The sequence below is a fragment of the Callospermophilus lateralis genome, chromosome 3 (genome assembly GCF_048772815.1).
Source record: "Callospermophilus lateralis isolate mCalLat2 chromosome 3, mCalLat2.hap1, whole genome shotgun sequence".
Taxonomy (NCBI): domain Eukaryota; kingdom Metazoa; phylum Chordata; class Mammalia; order Rodentia; family Sciuridae; genus Callospermophilus; species Callospermophilus lateralis.
In genome coordinates, this window is record NC_135307.1 from 186,654,628 (window position 1) to 186,676,264 (window position 21,637).

Consider the following 21,637-nt stretch of genomic DNA (forward strand, 5'->3'; position numbering starts at 1 on the left):
CCAGCGCACCGGCCACCCTCCTCCTCTGGGAGACACCACGGTGTGGCTGGTGGATCTGGGCCTCTCCTGCTGCATCTGGGCTTTTCCTGACTCCTCCGTGAAGCTGCCACCAATGGAAGCCTCTGGGCCCCTGGTCCCAGGTCGGGTTTCCCCAAGGCCCACACTGAAATTGCATGGGGACAGATGCCAATGATAGAAACTGCTTCCAAGAAAGGCCCAGGGGGCCAGTGAGGGCTTGGTGTCACACAGAGTCCCTGCAGGGTGACTTGGGCTCACTCCTACAGGGGGTTCCAAAGACCAAGACTCACCCTCCTTCTGCCAGGGGCTGGGGACTCAGTCTCTATGTCTTTATGAGCCGCCATTTAAGGCAGTGTCTTAGCTTTGGCACGGCTGGCATTTGATCTCTCTGTGGGGCCGTCCTGCGCATCAAGGTGTCGAATGGCACCCCTGCCTCCACCCACTAGGTGCCAGTCATACCTCCTCACACAGGTGTGAGACCAAGACACTTCCAGACTCTGTTGTGTCCCCTGGAGTAGCAGGGAGTAGCAGGGAGCATGTCGATGTGCAGGAATGCCCAGTCTGGATGCTCACAGGCATCTGGAAGGAGAGACCCTGGGGCCTGGTGCCCACCTAGGTGGAAAGATCTAGAGATGCTGCACAGTGGGCTAAGGTGAGGCTGGTGCGGCTGGCCACATGTGTCCCCTTCCTGCCTCCTCTTCACCTGCTCAAGCTGCCGTGCCACCACCGCCACCACCACCACCACTCAGCTCCATAGCCCACAGACTTCCGTCTGGGGCAGCAGGGCCTGAACTAACCAATGGTTGTCAGAACCACCTGGCAGCACTAACCCCGCATCTAATGCCAACTGATCTGATGCAGGAGCTAGAAGATGCTGTCCCTGGGGTGGAAAAACAAGCTCCCAGGACCGGACACATAGCTTGCAGGGCCCAGAACCAGGTGTAAATGCATGCTGAAAATGTGCAGGGATTTCAAAGTGGCAGCAGCGGAGTGCTAAATGGAGTGTGGAGTCCTTCAGCAGGTGGCCCTGCTCGGCTGCATGTCACAGTATGTCACGGAGCGGCTCTGCAGGCTCACCAAGTGGAGATGTCCCGTGGTGCCTTCATGCGTTTGGATGGTGACCAGAGCTGGTGGGTGAATCTGCAGCCCCCCATCCTCCCCAGTTGGCCTACAGGTCTCCATGGGTTTGTGCCCTGGATGCCCAGAGCCCTGTTTGGTTGATTTTCATGCTTGTCCCCTGCTCTGCTCTCCAGTTGGTTCATGGGGTCACCTCTCAAACTACTTGCTTTCAAGTACTGACTCCATGTGCCTCTGAGGGTCCCTCAGAGGTGACATGACAGGGTGAGGGTCTGTACTGCTGGGTGGCTGGCAGGATCTGCGGCTTGAGGCCTGGGCAGCATCTGGCCCAGCCCCGGTGCCCCGAGTGCAAGACATTTTTCCTTCGCTTTCCTCTTCTTGGCACCCCCTTGCTTGGGGACGCTGTCCTCAGGATGAGTCTCCGACAGCCCCTGCACCTGCTCTAGGTGTCCCACTCGCCTTTGCCATTGAGAATCTTGTGCCTGGTCATGGCCTTGCTTTCATCTGCACGCCCCACCGCCGGGTCCAGTTTCTTTCTGAGTCTGGTGCACTTTTTAGTCTCTGGATTTGGAACCTTAAAACAGCCTCCGGTTCTTCTTCTTTTTTAACGTTGGAAAGATGACGCAGCCTGAAACTGTTTGTGTTGGTTTGTTTATTCCTTGAGTGTTCGCAGAGAGGCCGAGTTTACCTTGTTCTATTTTGGTCTGGAGCTGGAGGCTGGAGGAAATGGGGCAACCAGGGAAAGTCTAGAAAGATCCACCTCCGCACGCCAGACCCAGGCGGCTGCTCTCCCCCGTGGGACTTCCCAGAGCTGTGGGGACAGCTCCATGGGGCTCCCTGTGAGGCCTGGTGGGGGGACTCCCAGGGTCCTGATGTTCACTGAGATCAGAGCACACAGCCCTCTGCCTGGTTTTCCCAGTGTGGGGAAAGGAGGTGGCCTGAGAGTGACAGGGGACAGGAAACAGGAAAGGGAAGCTGGAAGCCCAAAGATCTGGCAATTTCCAGTCGGGGCATTTGGGGTGGTTTTACAACTGGAATCCACAGTCCCCAGGTCACAGTGGGGCTTGCAGGAGGCAGCCTGGGGATGGCCTGGGATTCTGCCCAGCCACCGTGGATGACCAGCCTGAGACCTGGGAGTGGTGGGCTAAGTGCCCCAGGAAACGGGGACTCAGCCGTTTCTGGAGGTGCCTTCCTAATATGAAAACACATTTACTCTTCTTTCTTTAACAATAAGAATTATTGGAAGTGAAGCTGGCTGGTGAGGCTGGTGGCCTCCTCTTCCATGAGAGGCCTGGAGGTACCTGTGTACCAGTCCACATGTCCTCCAGGCCCACTGCTCCACTGGGTGTAGGCGCAGGGTGCTGGGCTAGTGCAGTTGTGCTTTGCCAACAAGGAATTCAGAATTGGTAGGGAATGAGGGGAACCCAAAGAACGGCATGAACCCCCATGAAATCTGGCCTTGGGGCTGCACGGGGGGCATGGGCTTTGAGATGCCCAGTCTCTGGGGACTGGAGAATGGCAGGGGTGATGGAGGTGAGGGGGTAAGGACTGGTGTGCCAGGAAGAGGGAACAGGGTGTGCCAAGGCCCAGGGTGGGCCGGAGTCTAGATGAAGGCCTGAAGGCAGCTGGGGCCCCTCCACAGGGAGGGTGACCAGAGCCCCCATGTGCTCATCTGGAAGTTTTGACAGTGCCTCGTTCTCTCCCTAAAGTTTCTTGGTCAGTTACACAGTCTCCCTCGTTACAGAACATGGAGGGAGTTTCGCTTTTAATCTTAAGAGCTCATAGAGGACTTGAGGCAGGGCAGTTGCATTCTTATCCTGTGCAAGCTGCTCTGGGGAGTGGGTCATGGGCTGAGAAGGGTGCAAGTAGGACCCTGAGGCCGCCCTGGAGCATGCTCAGCTCCCTTCACTTCTGCTGGAGGGTCCAGGCCCGCTCCCTGGCCACCAGCCACCTGACATCAGGCCTCCGCTGTGAGACGGCTCCAGGTGCAGGGCCTCAGCCTGCTCTAAGATCATTGCTTCTGGAACCAGAGTCCATAGGATGTGGCAGTGAGCTCCTTGCTTTAGGGCTGGGGCTGGGTCAGCCCAGTGGTGAGATTCACGTTACATTGGGCTCTGCTCCAAACATCTAGGAGCCTCGGTCCCTGGCTCTGTGCTGGCATCTTGACTGCATTATCCCATGTAATCCATCCCCAGAATGAGCCCATCGTTATCCCCATTTCACAAACAAAATAGCCTCCAGACAGAGGTCGGGTTGCTCAGGACCTCTCCGCTGGGACGCCACTCCCACTTACCTCCGCTCAAAGCTCGTGTGTGATACTTACCATCCCAGGCCACCCAATATGTGACCCAAGGACCACCCTGGGACACCCTCAGAGAAAGGAAGTGCCTTCCCCCCAGACTTCTGCTTGCTTGCTTGCTGTGATTCCCTTCCCTCCTGACGCCCCACTCCGTCACCCTCCCGCATGCATAAGCTGGGGGGTTTCTAGGCACCTCTGTGCCTGGGGTGGACACTTCTTTGCAGCAGGACTTGTCAGAGCCTTGGAGTGCTAATGTGCAGTGTGAACCCTCCAAGGAGCGCTGTGTCACCGGTGCTTTGCAACTGTGTTTAACTACGGAGCCTTTTTTGACTTCGGGCCCTCTGTGAACGTGCCTTTGAGACCTCGATGAGCTCTAGGCCCTTCCTGCTGCAGCTGGGGAGAATGAGGCCCGGCACTTAATGGCTGCTGTCTTGCTTTCTGACCCTGACAACAGCAGCCTCCTGGTGCTGGACAGGAGTGGCCCAGGCCCTGCACACACGCCCAGTGGGTTCCCTTTGCAGTGGCTGGCAGAGTCTTGCGGTGGGTAGGAAAGCCGTGGGCTGTCCCAGCTCTGTCTGCGGCGGGAGGGTACTGTTCTACTTTGTGTACTTTTCCACCTCTCTCCCAGGGGACTTAATTTTAGTCTTCCTGGATGTGCACAGCCTTAAGACAGTGCTTTAAAAAGCTCTGGCCTCCCTGCCTTCATCTTCCTGTCTTGGGGCGACTAGTGGAAAAGCAGGGCATTCCCTGAGGTGGAGGCAGGGTGCTCCCAGCCCAGGGAGGGGCCCTGCAGCCCAATTCAGTGGTGCCTGGCGGCCACTGGTCACCAAGGCCAGCTTCCTGGGGCCCTTTGATCCACTTCCAGGCTTTCCTGCTTTCCCGCAGGCTGCTGTCTGTGCCCTGGCCTGGCTGCAGGTGCCATGCTCACCCCTCAGCCACTGCCACTCAGCCTAACCTCCCGCTGGCCTGGGAACGTTGGCCGCCCTCCCTTGATGGCTCCTCTGAGGAATGTTCTTGGGCCCAGCCACCGTTCACAGCATGCCAGCCTTCAAATGTCCAGCCTTGCAGTTTTCCAAAGAGCAGAGTGGGGGTGCCCTCAGCACGGGGAGGGGAGCCGCTGGAGCTGAGTGGTATGCAGTGCCCTCCACCCGCCTGAAACTCCCCACACAGCAAGCTCCCGGCACCCGCCTTCCTGCAGCCAGAGCCCTGAAGGTTGCACCCCTGCTCACCTGCTCTCTCCTGCTGTCTCTCACCACGCTGCCTACATCCTGCCCTCTGCCAGGAGCACTGGTCCAGCCCTCTGGCTACCTTGGCCCCGCACATCCTTCTGGTGTTCACAGGTCGTCCTCTTACACCCCATGCCCAGGGCTGGGCCTCCTTCCCTCTTCCTCACCCAGAGGACCCTCTCCCTGCACTTGATCAGGGTTTTCAGGACTTGCCCCCAGCCTCTGGGCCCAGGGCTCTGCCTCTCTCCCCATCTCCTAGCAGAGCCCCGAGGGAGAGGACTCCTGGGTGGCAGGGATGGAGCCTTATTGCTGCTGTGACAAGTGACCAGCAATTCAATGGGCTCACCACACATGGGTGTGCTCTCCTGCAGCTCTGGAGGGCCGGAGTCTGAAGAGGGTCCCCACGCCATGGGCTGGAAGGGCTGAGCGCCTTCTGCGGGCCCTGGGAGAACACACCTCCAGGCCTTGCCCAGGCAGGACAGGCGCCTCCTCCTTAGCTGGGGCTCAGCTGTTGCAGCCCCTTGGCCTCTGCTGTCACGGCCACCTTGGCCGCTCACTCATGAGGACTTCTGACATGACCCTGGGCCCATCTGGATATCCGGGATCTTCTCTCAGCTCAAAATCCTTTAATCCCACCTGAAAAGCCTTCCTCCCGTGTAAGATAGTGCACTCGAGGGCTGAGGCTGGGACGGGGCCTTTTAGGGGCACATTATGCTGCCCACCTTGTCATCTGAAGCCCACTCTCCTTTCTTTGGTGGTGGGGCCGCTCGGCACGGATGGCCACATCCTTCCACCTGCCTCCCCTAGCCCCAGGTGGGCCTTGCTCCCCGTGGCTCTCTGCCTGGGCTTGTGCTCTCTAGCTGAAGAGCCTCCTCACTCCTGGCCCGTGCCGCCTGTCTGTTAGACGGGACCGCGTGCCACTCTGCTGGGCAGGAGAGCAGCACTTCAGGGGGAGGTTCTAGGGTGCTGAGGCCTCAGCCCTGGCCCAGCCTCCTGGAGAGACCATAGATGGTGCCACACTGGACCCTTCCAAGCCCCAGCTTGCACCTGTCCCTGCTGGTGGTGGACTGTGTCCGAGTCCCTGGGGAGTTGCATGGAGTGTGGACAGCATTCTTTCATCATCCCACCCACGGTTATGGCCGGGAACTAGATGCTAACTCCCACTTGGTCACTGGCAGTCTGCACACAAGATGGAACCCCTCCCCCCACTGGTCTGCAGAGCCCCAAACCCAAATGGCTGCAGTGGATCCCAGGTCCTGCTCAACCCCTGAGACCCTGGACACTGGGTGACTGGCAGGAGGCATGGTTCCCACAGCTCTGAAGCTGGGCTCTGAGACAGGATGTGGACCGTCCTGAGGGACAAGACAGTGGGCACTAGATGACCCAGATGGAATCCACGTTTCCTATGGCTTTTTAATTATGATGGGAGTGCCCAGCGCCAGGGCCTCCTCAGACCCCAGACTCAGCTTGGTTTCCAGGGCCGGTGTCAGGGCTCTCTTCCCTGGAGCCGTGTGTATGCAGTTGGCAGTTCCCCAGAGTTCCTGGTCTGAGGGGTTGCACACCTCCATCCCACAGTGGAATCTTTCTCCACCTGGGGGAGGTTGTGGGTGAAGGCCCTTGAGGTCACAGCCTCTAAATAGCCTCTAAGTAGCCAGAAAGCAAAAAAAAAAAAAGGACTTCCCTCCTACACTCCAGATTCTAAAATACCCACTTTCCACGGGGTGGAACTTTCCAGGGGAGTGGGCCGAGAGGGGCTGGAAACTGCATATGATGAGCGGCTCCTCCCCCGCCCTTCCAGGTGGGGTTCAGGTGCTTCACGTCCCCGGGAGAGGTGTCCTCAAGCCTGGCAACAGTGTCCCAGGGTCAGGGAGGGCTCTGGTCAAGCTGGGTCATTTGGAAATGATGCTTATGTTTCACCTTTTGGGAAACTGTCCAGCCACTTCCCCACCATCTCACCTCCTTGGCCAGTGTGGGGCCTGCATTCTTCATTTCCTCCCGGATTCTCGGTCGTGTCTGAGCTTTTTATTCAGCCTTCCTGAGGGGGCCAAGTGCTGTCTTGTAGCCGTGATTTACTTTTTCCTAACAGCTCGTGACGCTGAACATCTTTTTGTGTGTCCTGTGGCCCTCTGTACATCTTCTCTCTGAGAGGTCTGTTCAAATGGGCCCTCCCCGATTTGGCAGTCAGCGGCACAGTAGCTGTACTGTGCGGGCTCTGAATTGCCCTCTTCTTCTCACACTTCTGGAAGGAGGAGTTACTGCTGGTGGCCTAGAGATCTTGGTAAAAGAGCAGGATGCACCCACCTGAGGGGTGAGGACCAGGAGATCTTTCATTCCTTCTTTGACTTCTTTCATGCCTACTCAACTCTTGAAATTCTCCATTTCTTCTCACACTCATTTGAGCATTGTATCTTTCTCCAGAAACGCACCTGTGACACACTGTGTTTTATAACACCTTTTTCCTGACCCCATGTTCCCCTTGACTGCAAGTGGATTGACAGGTCCTGTGCAGCAGCTGTGCAGGGCAGGCTTACCTTGGACGGCCTCGATGTCTTGGCCAGTCCCCCAGGGGGCAGTTTCAGCTTTTGTGTCCTAAGCAGCGTGACCCTTGTTTGGATTATCTCTCTTGGACTACCCAGGAGTGGCTCAAAACAATTATTTTATTGCTCAGTAATACGGGCAGGGCTCAGCCAGTGGTTCTTCTGCTCCGGGTGGTTCCCGTGTGGTCCCTGGGGAGGCTGGACCACCCGCACCTGGGCTGCCTGGCTCCTCTCTCAGTCCCTTCACAGACCCGCATCCTCCTGGGCTCTACCTTCCCCAGTGCAGAGGTGGCTCCCAAGGGGCAAAACCAAGAACTGTCCAGGCCTTCGAGCCCTAGACCTGGCAGGGCTGGCCCCCAGGTCCTCCAGTCACAGTGGACTTCAGAGGTGGGTGCAGATGCCAAGAGAGCAGCCCGGGAGACAGACAGCAGGAAGGGCTGGATGTCAGCCTCCCACAACTGCTAACATCCTTACAGGTTTTGGGGTCAAAGGTAAGGTCTTGGACGGATATGTGGTGGCTTGCCTGGAGGATCTTGGCGAGCTGAGTAACCTCTGGGCCCAGCTGGAATTCCTGTGGCAGGGAGAGCCCACACCCCGAATGCACACATGTCCTGGGAGCGCTGGCCTCTGGGGCCAGGCGAGCTTCTCTTCTTCCTCCCAGTTGTCTACAAGGACGGCCTTGTCCCCGCTTTGCGGAGGAGCAGACTGAGACCCAGATTAGCTGTTCCACCCCTGGATCTGCGCCCCTCAGCACCTGCTCCACCCCATCCTGCTGTGAGACAGCAGGATTCCCAGCTCCCTGCGTCTCTGGGCCCCCAGGAGACGGTGGGCTAAGGAGGCCGCGTGGCTTCTGTACCGGCTTCCGGAGCAGGTTTCCTTTGCTGTGGCTCGGTTCTGCCACGAGTAAGGCCTGCCACTGTGGGCAGGTGGCTTCCCCTCTTCCACCGTCACTGTCCTCTTGTAAAACGGGACCCGTACCCTTACCAGGGTCTAGAGCTGTCGGGGAGAGTCAGGGAGGGGAGCTTGGAAAGCACCTGGGTTTTCAGGAGTGGTGAAAAGGGAAGATCATCTTCCGGTTCCTTCCCTCCGCTCTCCCTGGGCTGGGTCAGGGAGGCCATTGTATTCAAGGTAAATAAAACTGTCACAAAGGGCCCATTCAGCCATCTCCTGGTTATAACGACAGGCTGCTCATGGGATGGCGACTGCAGCTGCCCTCTCCCAGCATGCCTGGGCGTGGCAGCTGCCTAGTTCTCTGTGTCTCTCTGTGTCCAGCCTCCCGCCCAGCTGCCTGTCTGCAGGCAAAGCCTGTGCTCAGCGCACGTGGCCCGTCTCAGCGAGGCTCCCCTCTCCTGTGCCTTCCGAGGAGGCCTGGCTTCCGGGCGTGCCTGGGACACACTGCACACCATGACTTGGGGCGGGGAGTCGCCTCGTTCCTGCTGGTTCAGGGGTGAGTCAGCGCCAGCCTGCAGCATCTGGCCTCGGTGTCCTGGCCCGTGATGAGAGTGCTCAGTATCGTTTGGCAGGGCGTCCTCTGTGTGAGGCCGAATGCTGTTCCCTCGGTTACCATTCATTGTTTTACTGTCCACCAGGGCCTGTCCAGATAGCTGGTCATATTTTCCTACAAATAATGATTTTCCAGAAAAATCACCACCCAGGTTTGTGACTTCTGTGCTAAGGTGTGGATGTTTCCTGTGGGGCGGGAGCCGGCTCAGTGGGGGGCTGTGTTTTGACTTGGACGGTGTCCCTGCTCCCATCTGTGAATTGTCCAGAGCAGCTCCCTGGTTCATGGATGGTCTTGGGAACTCTCCAGGGATGGGAAAGTCATCAAGGCACACTGGAGATGAAGACAGCAGGAAATTCTTGTTTGTGAGTTTGAAAGCCGCGTGGACATCCCCTGAGCAAGTTCTGAATAAGGGCCCTGGGAGAAGCAGAAGGAAATGGGTCGTGAAAAGTCGACTCATTACTTTGATTCCCTTTGGAGAAGAAAGTCCAACACAGGGTCTCTAAAATCCCACGTGGCTCTAGAAGCACTTCCTTGCTGCCGTAACCTCTCTGTGTCATGGAGAAGGACGGGCCTCTGGCGCATCAGGAGGGCCTCCAGTGTGGCTGGCTGGGGATGACGTGTTGTCTTGTGTGTGGCTGTTTGTTGGTCCTCAGACTAGAGGCCACTGAGCACTCACACACTGGCCCATTGTCTTAGTTCATTTGTGTCATTCTGACAAAATACATGAGACTGGGTCATTCATAAGGAATAGAAATCTATGGTTCACAGTTGGAGGCTGCGAAGTCCCAAGCCAAGACATTGGCAGGGTTGATGCCTGGCCAGGGTCTGTCTGCTCCAAGATGGCGCCTTCTGCGTCCTCCTGTGGTGAAAGGGGGAAGAACAAGAGGGACTCCCACCTCAAGCCTCTACCGAGGGCCAATCCATGTATGGGGGTGGCATCCTCATGGCCTAATTGCCTCTGACAGGTCCCACCCCTTAGTACTGCCACATTGGGAATTAAGTTTCAACATAGGTTCTGGGAGGGACACTAATATTCAGACCAAACCAATGATAGAATTCAACACTTTCCCAATCGAGTTCAGGACTTTCTGAATCTGAATTAAACGGTGGGGTTGTAGGGGCATGGGGTGGGGAAAGCCAAGCCCCATCGTACCAGAGTGTGACTTGACCCGGCCAACTAAGTTCTCCGTCTCCAGACTTTTGGAGGGAGAGATGTAAAGAGGGCAAAGAAGAGCAGGATTCCCCCTCCCCCCGTCCTGCACCATCACACTTGCCTCCTCCGTGTTTGCTTTCTGAGCCTGGTTCTTCATCCCCGTTGGGGCTTCCCTGAGCAGCCTGTTCATCCCCCAACGTGATGCTAGTGAGTTCCGAGTTAAAATCATCAGAGACACTGGCTGATGCAAAGACTCGTTTCCTGTGCCGTACTTGCTGATGTGCCTGGGGAATGTCTAAGGGACTGTGGCTTCAGCAGAATGGTAATTCAGCTGCCCTTGCACACTTAGAGGTCTCTAGGAATGATGAATGGAGGTGATTGGCAGTTGTTTGTAGGAAGAGGGGACTGGGGCCAACCTGAGACATATGCCTCATCCAAAGGGGCATGGCTGCTTGGCTCCAGCAGGAGATTTAGTGGCGTGTTTTGTAACAAGCTACACCAGAGCCAAGGTAAAGTCCACAAGCTCTGTCTTCATGTGACATTGCAGGCTTGGGCTTGCAGGCAGCCTGGTTGGGCTCCACCTGCCTGGACCCTGTCCCACTGGAATAACCCTGGGCAGACAACTCCACCCTCTGAACCTCAATTTGAGATCTGAACAATAGCATTGGCAATATTATCTGCCTCGTAGAGTTGTTGTGAGACTCAGTGACACGATGCTGGTCAGACATCTCAACCCAGAGCTTGGCATGTGGTAAGAACTCAGTTAAGAGTTGCCACATCCCACATCTTTATGTATGAGCAGAGAAAATTCACCTTAACCCCAAGGAAAGTTAGTTAACTCCAGGGATGATAGAGACTACCAATGCCCTGGGGCAGGGGCCAGACTGGTGGAATAAATTACATTTCATTCATCAGACTGGAGCACGTTCCTGGCCACCTGTGGCCTCTGACTCACTAGACTTCTGGTTGCTACCCACATAGTCGTGCCACTCCAATCCCTGGCACATGGCACGTTAGGGGTTCCAGTATTTTAATTGAGTATTGAAGGACCCAAAGTATTAGAACTGAGTCTTTGCAATGAAATGTTCACAAGAGATGTTATGAAGACCTTGTATGCAGAATACATCCACCTACCCACCCATCCACTCATCTAGCTATACAAACCTGCACCCACCCATCTATCTGCCAGTCTACCCACCCACCCACCCCATTCACCCATTCATCCCATCCACCTTCCTATCTACCCATCCACCCATCCCATCCATCCACCATCTTCCACAGGGTGAATGGTGGTCTTTCCCATTTTTGCTGCAATAAGTGAGGAATCGTCACTTCCTGCCCCAGGTCTCTCCCAGCCACATGCAGCCTACAGGCCTCGGGTGTCTTGATGACTCTTCTTTCTAGAACCCCTCCCCCAACACGTGGTGGAACAAGATTTCCTGGTAGCACCTGCTGACCTCTGCATGTGTCTTTTTGTGATTCTTCTGCGCTCCCTTTCCCCACCACGACTCCTGAGAGCTCTTTGTGCCTGGGTCTTGGTCTGCTTGGTCACTTTTGGGAAACAAGTGGCTCCCTGTCCCACAGACTCTTTTCTCTGTTGGCTTTGGGGAAACTGAGCGATGATGGGCTAACCATGGGCCTGTGTCTCTCCTCCTCTCTCACAGGGAGTCTGACCTCTTCCTGCTCGACAGCCGCACCCTCTGGGCCTCTGAGGAGGGCTGGCTGGTGTTCGACATCACAGCCACCAGCAACCATTGGGTGGTCAACCCAAGACACAACCTGGGCCTGCAGCTCTCCGTGGAGACTCTGGATGGTGAGTCCCCGGCCACCGCCACCACTGGTTCTGGTGCAGCCCGCGCTCTGGGTCAGGAGGTCCGAAGCTGTGTGTGTGCTGTTTGCTCCTGGAGCAGGCTTTCCCACCCCTCCCCCAGGACTCGACCCCCAGCCAAAGCAGCCCCTTCCCCTCACAGGGAGACAGCGAGCTTGGCCACAGGCCTCACGGGTCCCGTGGACCCACATCCGTGGGGTGGGGGTGCCTCATGGTAGAGATGCAGAATTAGGGCTGCCCCAGGACTGTAAACACAGCAGTCTGGGTGCTCACGCAGCTTCTCCACCTCGTGACGCATGGCAACCTGGGCTGGCCCGGGCAGCAGAGCACATTCAGTGGCCCCCGTGGCCTCCCCCCTCTACGCTCCGTAGTATCCTCCTAGTCTCCCCTAAGTGCCTGCAGACATTGCCAAACATCGTCTGTGGGACAGAGTTGCCCCTGGCTAAGGACCATTGCACCTGCCAAAGCATTAGTGCCCTCGCTGTTAGTGGTTCTGAGTCCTCAGTCCTGGAATCCATTGTAGCTGGGCCTCCCGGGCACCTGTCCTCCCTCACAACCCACCTCCTGCGAGAAGGGCAGACAGGAAGAAGAGTGGGGAGCTAGTGGTGGGCTGTGCCATTTCTCCTCCCCACAAATGGTGTTTCTAATTAAATGGGAGTGGTTTCTGGGCATGTAGCTTCTTCCTTCCACCAGTTTTAAGGGGAAAAAAAAATGTTTTTTAATTTATTTTGGAACAGGAAATGTAGGCCCATGACCTCATAGTCAAACAGTATGGGAGTGTGTGACAGTGAATACTTTCCCTCCAACTTCCTTCCTGCATCTGCTGAGTTCACTTCCCAGAGGCAGCTCCTGTTTCCCTGTTATTAAGTTCCTTTTCAGAGATGCTGTCTGGGTTTTCAAGGGCTTACACAGAGATTCTACTTTCCTTTTGTTCTTCAAATGATGGTGCAGTGTGTTCTTCATCTGACAGCTTATCTTGGAGATTGATGCTGTTCATCATTAAGAGGTTCCTAGTTCATTGTAAGACTTACGTAACTTTGTAGGGTCCATGTCCTCTCGCCTTCCCTCCCTGTGTGACTTTGAACAACTTCCCCGACCTGTCAGAGCCTTGGCTTCCTCATCACCACTATGCAGGTGACAAGAGTCTGGGCCATGGGGTTGTTATGGGTTCACATGAGACGAATGTTTAAAATAGTGCCTTAATGTGTCTAGGGACTCCCCAGGTTCTTGTTAAAATGTGGATTCTGAGTTGGCTGGACTGGGTGGAGGTCCTTTTTGGACAGCCCCCAGGGCATGCTGAGGCTGCAGGTCCCCAGATCATACTCTGAGTACGGAGGACTTAGAACATGACCTGACTACAGGACCCACGAAGAAAAGCCGTAGTTAACAGAGTTATAGCTATTATTATTGCCTTTTGGGGTGGATCCTGGGGTTTTCCAATCTCTTCCTCTTACAAACAGGTAGCAATAGCAAACCCAAGCATGCAAGTCATTTTCCAGTGGAGTGGGTGTAGCTCCAGATGAATTCCTGAAAGTGACATTGCCTGTTGCTGCTGTGATATTGTCAGTTGGCCCCGCTCAGAGGCCGTTCATCTGCACTCCTACCTATCCATGAGCGAGCCTGCTTGCCCTCCTTCTCTGCTCAAGTTCTCGGTCTTGCCCACCCTGGCTAGTCTGATGGAGGACCGATAGCACCTGGGGTTCCCGTTGCTTTCCTCTCTGGGGAGGTGGAGCATTTCTCCGTCGGGGCCATGCGGGTTTCCTCTCTGCACACCCCGATCTCACCCTCTGCTGTGCGCTGGTCTTTTTTTCCTCTACTTTGGCTCTTTGCCGCTCAAGCAGCAAATATTTCCCCAGGGTTTGGCTCTCTTTCTACATCGATGATGCTGGATTTTGCCAGGTGGACCCAGACACCAGAGTTGGTTCAATCACTGTTTCCTTTATAGTTCCTGCGCTCTGCCCCTTTTCCTTCCTGTCTGGGGCCACCACTGTGGTCTGGAGCTTGGGGAGAAAACTGGCCAGAATCTCGAGGGTGATTTAATGAAAGAGGTGTCTCTTCCTACCTCTTTCTCAGGGACGTGGCAGTAGGAAGTGGGGAGCAGGAACAGTTTACAAGGCCTGTGAGGGTCTGGGTGAGAGGAGGGAGCGCCCTGACCATCCAGAATGCCCCTCTGTTGAGTTTCAGTACCCTCACCCAGGCCACAAGCCATGCCGGGGACCACGGAGCAGAGAACCACACTCTTGCTCTGCTCCCCAGGCCTCTCTCTCTGCTGAAGGTGCCCCACTCCTCTCTCCATTCTTCACCCCCTTTCCATGTTCCTAAGACTTGAAAGGGGGCTCTAGAAAGAATTGGAGTTTTCTGTTGCCCTATAACTGAACCTTGCTGGTCATAGTCAGCCCACAGCCCATTTGGGGCACCTGGGAGAAGAAAAGGTCACACACACACACACACACACACACACACACACACACACACACACACACTTTACTGTTTCATATGTATAAATATGTCCTTTGCAGTGCTGGGGATGGAACCTGGGGCCTGGCACAAGCTGGGCAAGCACTCTACCTCCGAGCCCCACCCCCAGCCCTCATATTTTTAAATGACTGGGGAAAATGGGGAGAAGAACGCCTGGAGACCTGGGAGGTGACGTGCACAGTGACGTGCCAGTCTGTTGCCCTTTTGTCCAGGGCCGTTCATTTGGGTGTTTTAACAGCAAAGCCGAATGACTGGCACAGAAATGTTGTTTCAAGGAAAAGATTGTAAAGTCTGTTCTATTCCAGCCTTTCTCAAACTGTGTCAGTAGGTGTCAGTAGGTGTCAGTAGGTGCCCCGGGCACAGGCAGAGGGCTTCACGGTCAGCTAGTAGGACAAGTGCTAGTTGAAGAGAGTAAACAGAAGGCTCTGCAGGACATATCAGAGCCTTTATTTTGCTTGTGTCCCTTGCAAATCTCTGGACCACAAATATGGCATGGAGGAATTCCAGACACCTGGCAACAGAATCCTCCGAGCCTCCTTTTCCTAAAACATCCCTGGGAGTCTACAGGGAATGGATAAAAGTAAAGAGGGAGTGGACTTGAGTCCCTCTTCCAAGTGACTATTCCTCTGGACTTGTGGATGCTGGCTAGCCCTGCCCACTTGGCCCAGCGGGTCCTGTGTGCCTGTCCGGCTGGTCCTGCTAGCTCGTGTGGCCCAGGGCTGATTTTTCTCACAGGTGACACTGACCCCGTGATCAGTTCCTCCTGATGTCAGGCCTGTGCTCCCCTCTTTCCTCCAGCACCAGATTCCTTCTGTCCCTCTGGCCTCCAGCATCTGCTCCACCCCACGCTGTGGCTGAGGCTTGTCATCTGCTGGGGTAGCACGGTGCAGGGCTCAGAGCTAGGGACTGCCCTGGCTCCAGCCCCAGCCCTGCTGTTTCTAGCCCCGTGACCCAGGGTGAGTCACCGAGTGTCCCTCATCTGGAAAATGGGGCCGATAATAGTTTCCGCCTCCGAGGGTGGTTGTGCAGGATCAGATGAGCTCATGCAAGTGAAGTGCCTAGTTGCTTAACACGTGCTGACCACAAGCACAAAGGGAGTGACACATTGTTTCTGGTGACGCTCACCGTCACCACGCAGAGGGTGCTGTCATTACCATGCCCACAGCATGGGGGGAGGTCCGAGCACCCAGGAGCCCTCCAGAGCTCCATATTCCCCAGCCCACCATTCCTGGTGGCTTGGTGGCCTCTAGATCCTGTCCACAGGCCAGACACTGAGGGCTGGGGACCCTTCCAGGTGCCATGCATCCCTGGGGGCAAGCTTGGTGTGGTTGCCCTGGTCAGGAAAGAACCACCCCTCAGAGCGTCAGGGGTACAAGGCCAGTTGGCTGTGAGCTTTTGGACTTTGGAGGATGAGCTGAGAGGCCAGTGAGCCCAGCATTCCTGAAGGCCAGGTGCATGGCTGGAAAACTCCGTGTCCCATGGTGCTTGTTCCCAAGAGTGCTCATCAGGAACGCCTGAAGGCACCCAGCTTCCGGGAGCCTTCCCTACATCTCTGTCTCCCCACAGCGGAGAGTCCCTGAGGATAGCCTGAGAACGTGCCTTTCCCCATCAGTCTCTTAGGCTGCGTAGGGCCTTGTAGGCAATGGCATCCTGGAAAGACTGTGCCCCATGTCTGGGACATGCAGGCTCCGCTTGGGTCCTGGTCCAGGCCTTGTGGTTATTGCCTACACAGCTGAAGGCCCTTGGGGTCTGCATACTGACTGCCCTGGGGACCTTCTTCACTTTGAACCCTGGGAGCCTCCCTGCCTTGGATGGCACCTGGAAAGGCCAGGAACCTGGAGAGACTGTGCCAGGGCTGGTAGCACCTGTGCCTGGTCCCCACCCAGGGAGGGAGGAGTCTCTGTGGCATTTGGCAGTCACTAGCTTGCTCTGGATGGAAGGAGGGCTTGCTGGTGGTCAGCTGCCCCTCGGTCTCAGTTCCTGCCCATACCTTGGGCAGGTGGATGTTTCTGGTGACGCTCCCCGTCATCACGCAGGGAGGGAGCTGTCATTACCATGCCCACAGCACGGGGGAAGGTCGGAGCACCCGGGAGCCCTCCAGAGCTCCATATTCCCCAGCCCACCATTCCTGGTGGCTTGGTGGCTCTAGATCCTCTCCCCAGGCAAGAAACTGAGGGCTGGGGACCTGTCCAGGTGCCGTGTATGGCACCTGGAGAGGCCAGAAACCTGGAGAGACCCAGACCCCCCCATTCTCCAGGGCTTCTTCAAGAACTTGACAGTGGCCTGCCGGGAGCCCTGCTCACCAAGGGCCCTAAACCAAGCTGGGATTGCACAGGCTTCCTGCCCATCTGGCCCTGGTGGAGTCTTGGGCCAGAGGTGCCCTTCTGAGACCACCCAGGAAGCTGCGCTGCTCCCTCTCCTCCCCAGCTGAGGCCCTCCTGTTAGTCACAGCCATGGCCCAGCTGGGCTCCACTCTGGCCAGCAAGCTGACCGCGTGGGAGGGAAGCCTGTAAACCCCCAGGCACCTGCGTCTCCTAGGGAGGCAGCTGGGCAGCACGGCTCATCCCCTGAGGGCAGCACCTTGGGACTGGGGCTGGTTCCCCACCTGTACCATGGCCTGTGCTCCCACATCTGGGCCAGCCATGTTCTGCACCCCCAGTGGGTGCTGGGGATGGGGGCAAGCAGAGCATGACCAATCAGGGCAGGGGGGGAGGGGTGGGTGCCCTTGAGCAGAGGGACTCCCATGGACTTTGGGTCCTCCACCAAGGGGTGCAGCAGCCGGAGTGGCTCCTGGGGTCCCCTGGTGTGTCCCTGCCTGCCCCTTCATCTGTTCTTAGACGCGGCATCACTTGCTCTGCAGGTGGCCTGCAGGAAGAAGAGGGTGGGCCCCGGAGGTTGCTGAGCCCTGGGCGGCTGCACACCTGTGCCCATGACTGTGGGTTTGATTAGCGTTTCTCTGTGATCGTGGTAGATTTATTTAGTTCTCACAATAACCCTGCCCATGCAGCCCGGTTGTCACTGCCACGTTGGGCAAAAGAGGAAACCGGGGCTGAGAAAGCCGAGTCCCCTGGCTCCCGGGGTGGACCCAGAACACTGACTCCTGCCCCCTCGCTCTTCACTGGAATGTGGTCACCAGGGACCAGGCGTGGGTGGGGCTCGAGGGGGCAGTGCCCAGTAGAGTCCGTAAAGTCATCTAGACATGCACCCGCGAATGCTGGGTCCTTCTGACTGTCCTCACCGTCCTCTTCCCTGGGAAGAAAAAGATCCTTTTAAAGAGCCCTCACTAGGGCTGGCTTCCTGGAGGACCGCCTGGGCAGTGTGTGACTTCCCTGAGCTCCTCTCCCATTAAAAAAAAATTAAAAAGTGTTTTTTATGACCATGTTGATATAAAGATGGATATAATCCTGACTGAATTAAACATTAAAACATTCTCTTTGATACTAAAAGTTCATGTTTTGTCTTATGTTTTAAGGGACATTAAAACATTTTCATGGGCCCTCAATATACATTGGCTTCCGGCCCCGCATGCTGGGACGGGAGCAGCACAGATCTCTCCTCCGCCTCATTTGGTTGTTAGAAACGGCTTCCTGCATCTGACAGCCTCTTGGCCCATGTTGGAATCACATATATTCACTCAACAAACCGCCTAAACAAGACTTAAGCTTTGGCCGTCACGTGACTCATGATCTTGCAGGAGGGGGCCGTGAATGAGGGGCCACTCTGTGGAGGGGAGGGCTGATGCTGTGCCCACTGTCCTGCGCACTGTTCAAGGGTTTCCTGCTGCTCTCCTGGGGCCGATTTCCACCTCCAGAGCCCGCTATGGGTGATGAAGACCTCTGGAACCATGTGCTCCTTGGATCCCAAGAAGAGAACTCTAGCATCCCATCCTGGCTCATGGGGTCACCTCCCCACTCTCCCTGTTCACAGAAGAAATCACTGGGAGGTGCAGGAAGGTGGCGCCTATCAGCCTCTCTGATGAAGAAGATGATCTGGTGGCCCCGCCTGCCCCCCTCCCTCTTCCTCAGGGACCCCCTTCTGCAGCACCTGCAGGCACATGCTCTACGGGGCAGAGCTCCAGGCCAGGAGGCATCTTCTCCCTGCCCCACCGCTGCCTCTGGAAGTGGGCACACTGTGCACAGCCAAGCCTCCGTCCTCTGGCGTGGGAGAGCATGTGTCCCGCTCCTCGACCCTGGCAGATGTGCCTGGGTGCAGAGGGGTCCACGGGCCGAGCAATTCAAGTGTTGTGGTCAGGGAGGACAGGGAGGTGAGCCGCTGGCTCATGGCTGTGCACACCCGCCCTTCAAGCGGCTGCTGACGCCCGCCCCTGGGCAGCTGGCCCCCAGGTGCCTTCGCCTTGTGATTTCTTCACTTCCTGTTTGTCCAAAAGCCAGAGAGGGAGCGGGAAAAAAAAAAGCCCCATGGCCCAGCAGCTGGGGTGGGTCCTTCCAGGGCCTGGTGGGCAGCGGTGACGGAAGTGGGTCACGGGGCCAAGCAGATGTCGCAGTGTTAACTGTGTTCTCACTTGTCACTTGGGCTTTGGTTCGTGGAGAGGAGTGGTTGGACTTGAAGTGTTTCCCACCGCTAATGAGGAACACTTTTATGCTGGGGCCTCGGAGGGGCAGCTGGTGGCCTCGGGCCTGGAAAACAAAGGGACCAGAGGAGAGCCAAGACGCTGCCCTCTCTGGGGTGGGCTGTGTCCCCTCTTGTCCTGAGAGGCTCCGGTTGTGCTTCCTGCCTGCTCGCCGGGATCTTTCCCAAGAGCTTGTTGGCTGCCCCATGGTGGGCCATTGCTCCGCCCATGGGGCTGAGGTGTACCTGGTGGACTCTCCTAGACCCCTGTGTCTGCCTGGCTCAGCTCTCCGTGAGCCTTCCCTCGATGCCACGGTGGATCTTCCTACTGCTGGAGCCTCCACAGGCACCCCACAGCCAGCCTGGAATCCTTTCTGGATTGGGGGGCCCTGTGCCAATATCCGCCTGGACTCATTGACAGATGGTGCGGGGGTGAAGTGTGTAGCCTTGTGCCAGCTGGACCCTGTGTGAGCTCGTCTCTGCCCCCGACGAGTGCAGGGGCCCTAGGCAGGCTTCATACCCATGACCTTGTCCTCCCCTGCTGTGAACGTGGGTCACAAGTCACAATTCTTACTTTGAACGTGTTTAGCACAGTGCCTGGCACTGAGAAAATGCCCAGGAAATGGTTTTTATTTTCATCGAGGACCAGCAATGGAGAGACAGACGGTACCCAGAGGGCCCAGACGTGCGTAATAGAACACGGGCGTGTCCCAGCCCAAGACAGGGACAGTTTCCTCCATAGGCTGGAAGCAAATTGGTCGAAGGTTGGTTGGCAGGGAGCTGCCAGTGTTTTTGTGGTGCCCAGGGTGGGCATCGGAGGCTTGGAGGGTCGGGCATCTGCCTGCACAGCAGTAGCCTTTGGTGGGAAAGCAGCCTCTGGTACCCACAATGTGCGCTGGCGGTATTCCAATAAAACTTTATTTGAAAAAGCAGGCGGTGGCTGGATGTGGCCTAACCCCCTGGGCCAGTCATCAGCGCCAAGCCTGTGCCCTTCTGGCCCACCATCCTGAATGTGCCAGCGTCTTGTCCTGGGGCACCTCACTCACCCTCAGCAGGAGGGCTGCCTCCCTGTCCCCAAGGACGGAGGCAGGATCTGGTGGCCAGGGTAAAGGACATTTCTCGATCCCTGTGGCTGCCTTTTAGGAGGAAGACGCTTCCAGAATCCTACAGTTCCCGGCCCCAGAACACAACCCCAGTGAGGCAGGGAAGGGTGGGAGGGAGAGCGGGGCCAGGTGGGGCATGGCGTGTGGTCCACAGCTCACGCACCTCTTTGGATCAGGCCTCTGCACTCAGACTGAGCACCAGGCGAGGGCCCGGCACATGGCTTCCCTTGTCCCTAAAGACTGGAAATGTGAGACACCTGGAGCGTGCAGAGGCAGAGGGGGACAGGTGGTGTGGGAGACAACTCCCGCTCCAGACCAGAAGAAACGAAGGGGCAGTTCCCTCAACGGCCTGCGCCCAGCTGTCTCTGATTATCATCAGAACTGGAAGGAGCCCCAAGACCTCACCTGGTGAACGGCTAAGCAATGTGTCCATGCACAGCATGGGACACCCTCGGCCTACAGAGGACGAACAGGGGCACCCGGGACCACGTGGATGGACCTCAGAGTCGTCATGCAGACTGACCTCAGCCGACACAGGGCTCGGGGAGTCCCAGCATGTGGAATGTCTACAACATGCCACGCCAGGGGGAGGCTCTCCACCAGGACTTTTGCCTCCCAGGGGACACGTGACAAGTTCTGAGCCATTCTTGGTTGTCACAGCTGGGGGTGCTGCTGCTGAGCCCCCTGCTATAGTGCCAGGATGGCCCCCCCACAGAGCCATCGGGCCTACTGTCCCTGGAGCCCACCCTCTCTGGCTTGTGTCCTCCCTGTCCCCAGGTGAGCCACACCGTCCTCAGGCCTGGCATTTGTCTCAGTGTTCTGCTTTTGTGCCTGTTGCTGCTGTGCCACTCACATGCAGCTGGTCATGTGATGCTGGGCTCAGTTCTCCTGGGCGTGTGCCGAGGAGCTTGGGTGGGTCACGTGGCCATGACACAGTCAGCTTCTGGGGGGAATTGCCGGCCTGCTTTCTGTGTCCCTGTCTTTGGTGAAGGTAAGTGAACCACTGCCAGGTGTCTTTCAGCCACACCTGCTGAGGGTCTGCTCCTGACCAGGCCCACCATGGCCTGCACCTACGTGCCACTTAGAAAGGGGCAAGAACAGCCCCAAACATCAGCTTGGACTCCATCCCTGGGGGAGGTCATTCATCTTGCTGGCCGGCTCGAATGTGCCGCTGGTTTGACCATGACCTGGTGACATCATGAGAGACCCTGCCTCTCTGCTGCTCCTTCTGCTGGTCAGCTTTCGTTGATCCTGCTCTCCCTGAGGTTGCTAGGTGGTGGCCGATCCTAGGACTCCCTCCATTTCTCTTCCCTCAGTCCTGTTTGTAGAGAGAAAATTACTTCTGAAAGTTAGAGTGGAAAGTTTCCAGAAAAGAAACTTCCAGGGCACTTCTCTTGCCTTCACTGACTGAATTGGGTCACATATTAATCCCTGAGCCAGTGACTGTACTAGAGGATTAGTGGCCTCTTATTAAACCTCAGTCCCACCCGTGAGGCCAGGTGGAGTCGGCTTACGGCACAGCTGCCTCAGTGAAAAGGGGTTGGTTACCAGGAAAGGGACGGGCAGGGCTTTTGCAGATGAGGAGCTCGAGGCCCTGCGGGCGACGAGTCCAACCCTTGTAGGTCTCCTCTGTCCCCTGACCTGCTGTCGCTCAGCGGAGCCTGTGGGTCCCTGGCCAGGTCCTCCCACAGTGCTGTGGACTCCATTCCCAGCACTTGGACTTAAGGTGTCTGGAATGGCACCAGGTTTTCAGGTCAGGCATTTTTATTTTGCTCTAAAATCCTTCCAGGGGGGAAGCATAATTCCTAGGGGCTCAGCTTTAATGGTTTCTTTTATAGAATCATT

The 21,637-nt window shown here is 56.7% G+C and overlaps 1 protein-coding gene across 1 annotated transcript in view; it reads left to right on the top strand.

Annotated features, from left to right (window-relative positions):
• Bmp7 (bone morphogenetic protein 7) overlaps window positions 1–21,637 on the top strand; it is a 69,624-nt gene that overhangs the window by 34,458 nt on the left and 13,529 nt on the right. The window contains exon 3 of the mRNA XM_076849148.1: window positions 11,479–11,627. Coding sequence (XP_076705263.1) covers window positions 11,479–11,627 — 149 coding nt within the window. The remainder of the gene's footprint in view (window positions 1–11,478; window positions 11,628–21,637) is intronic.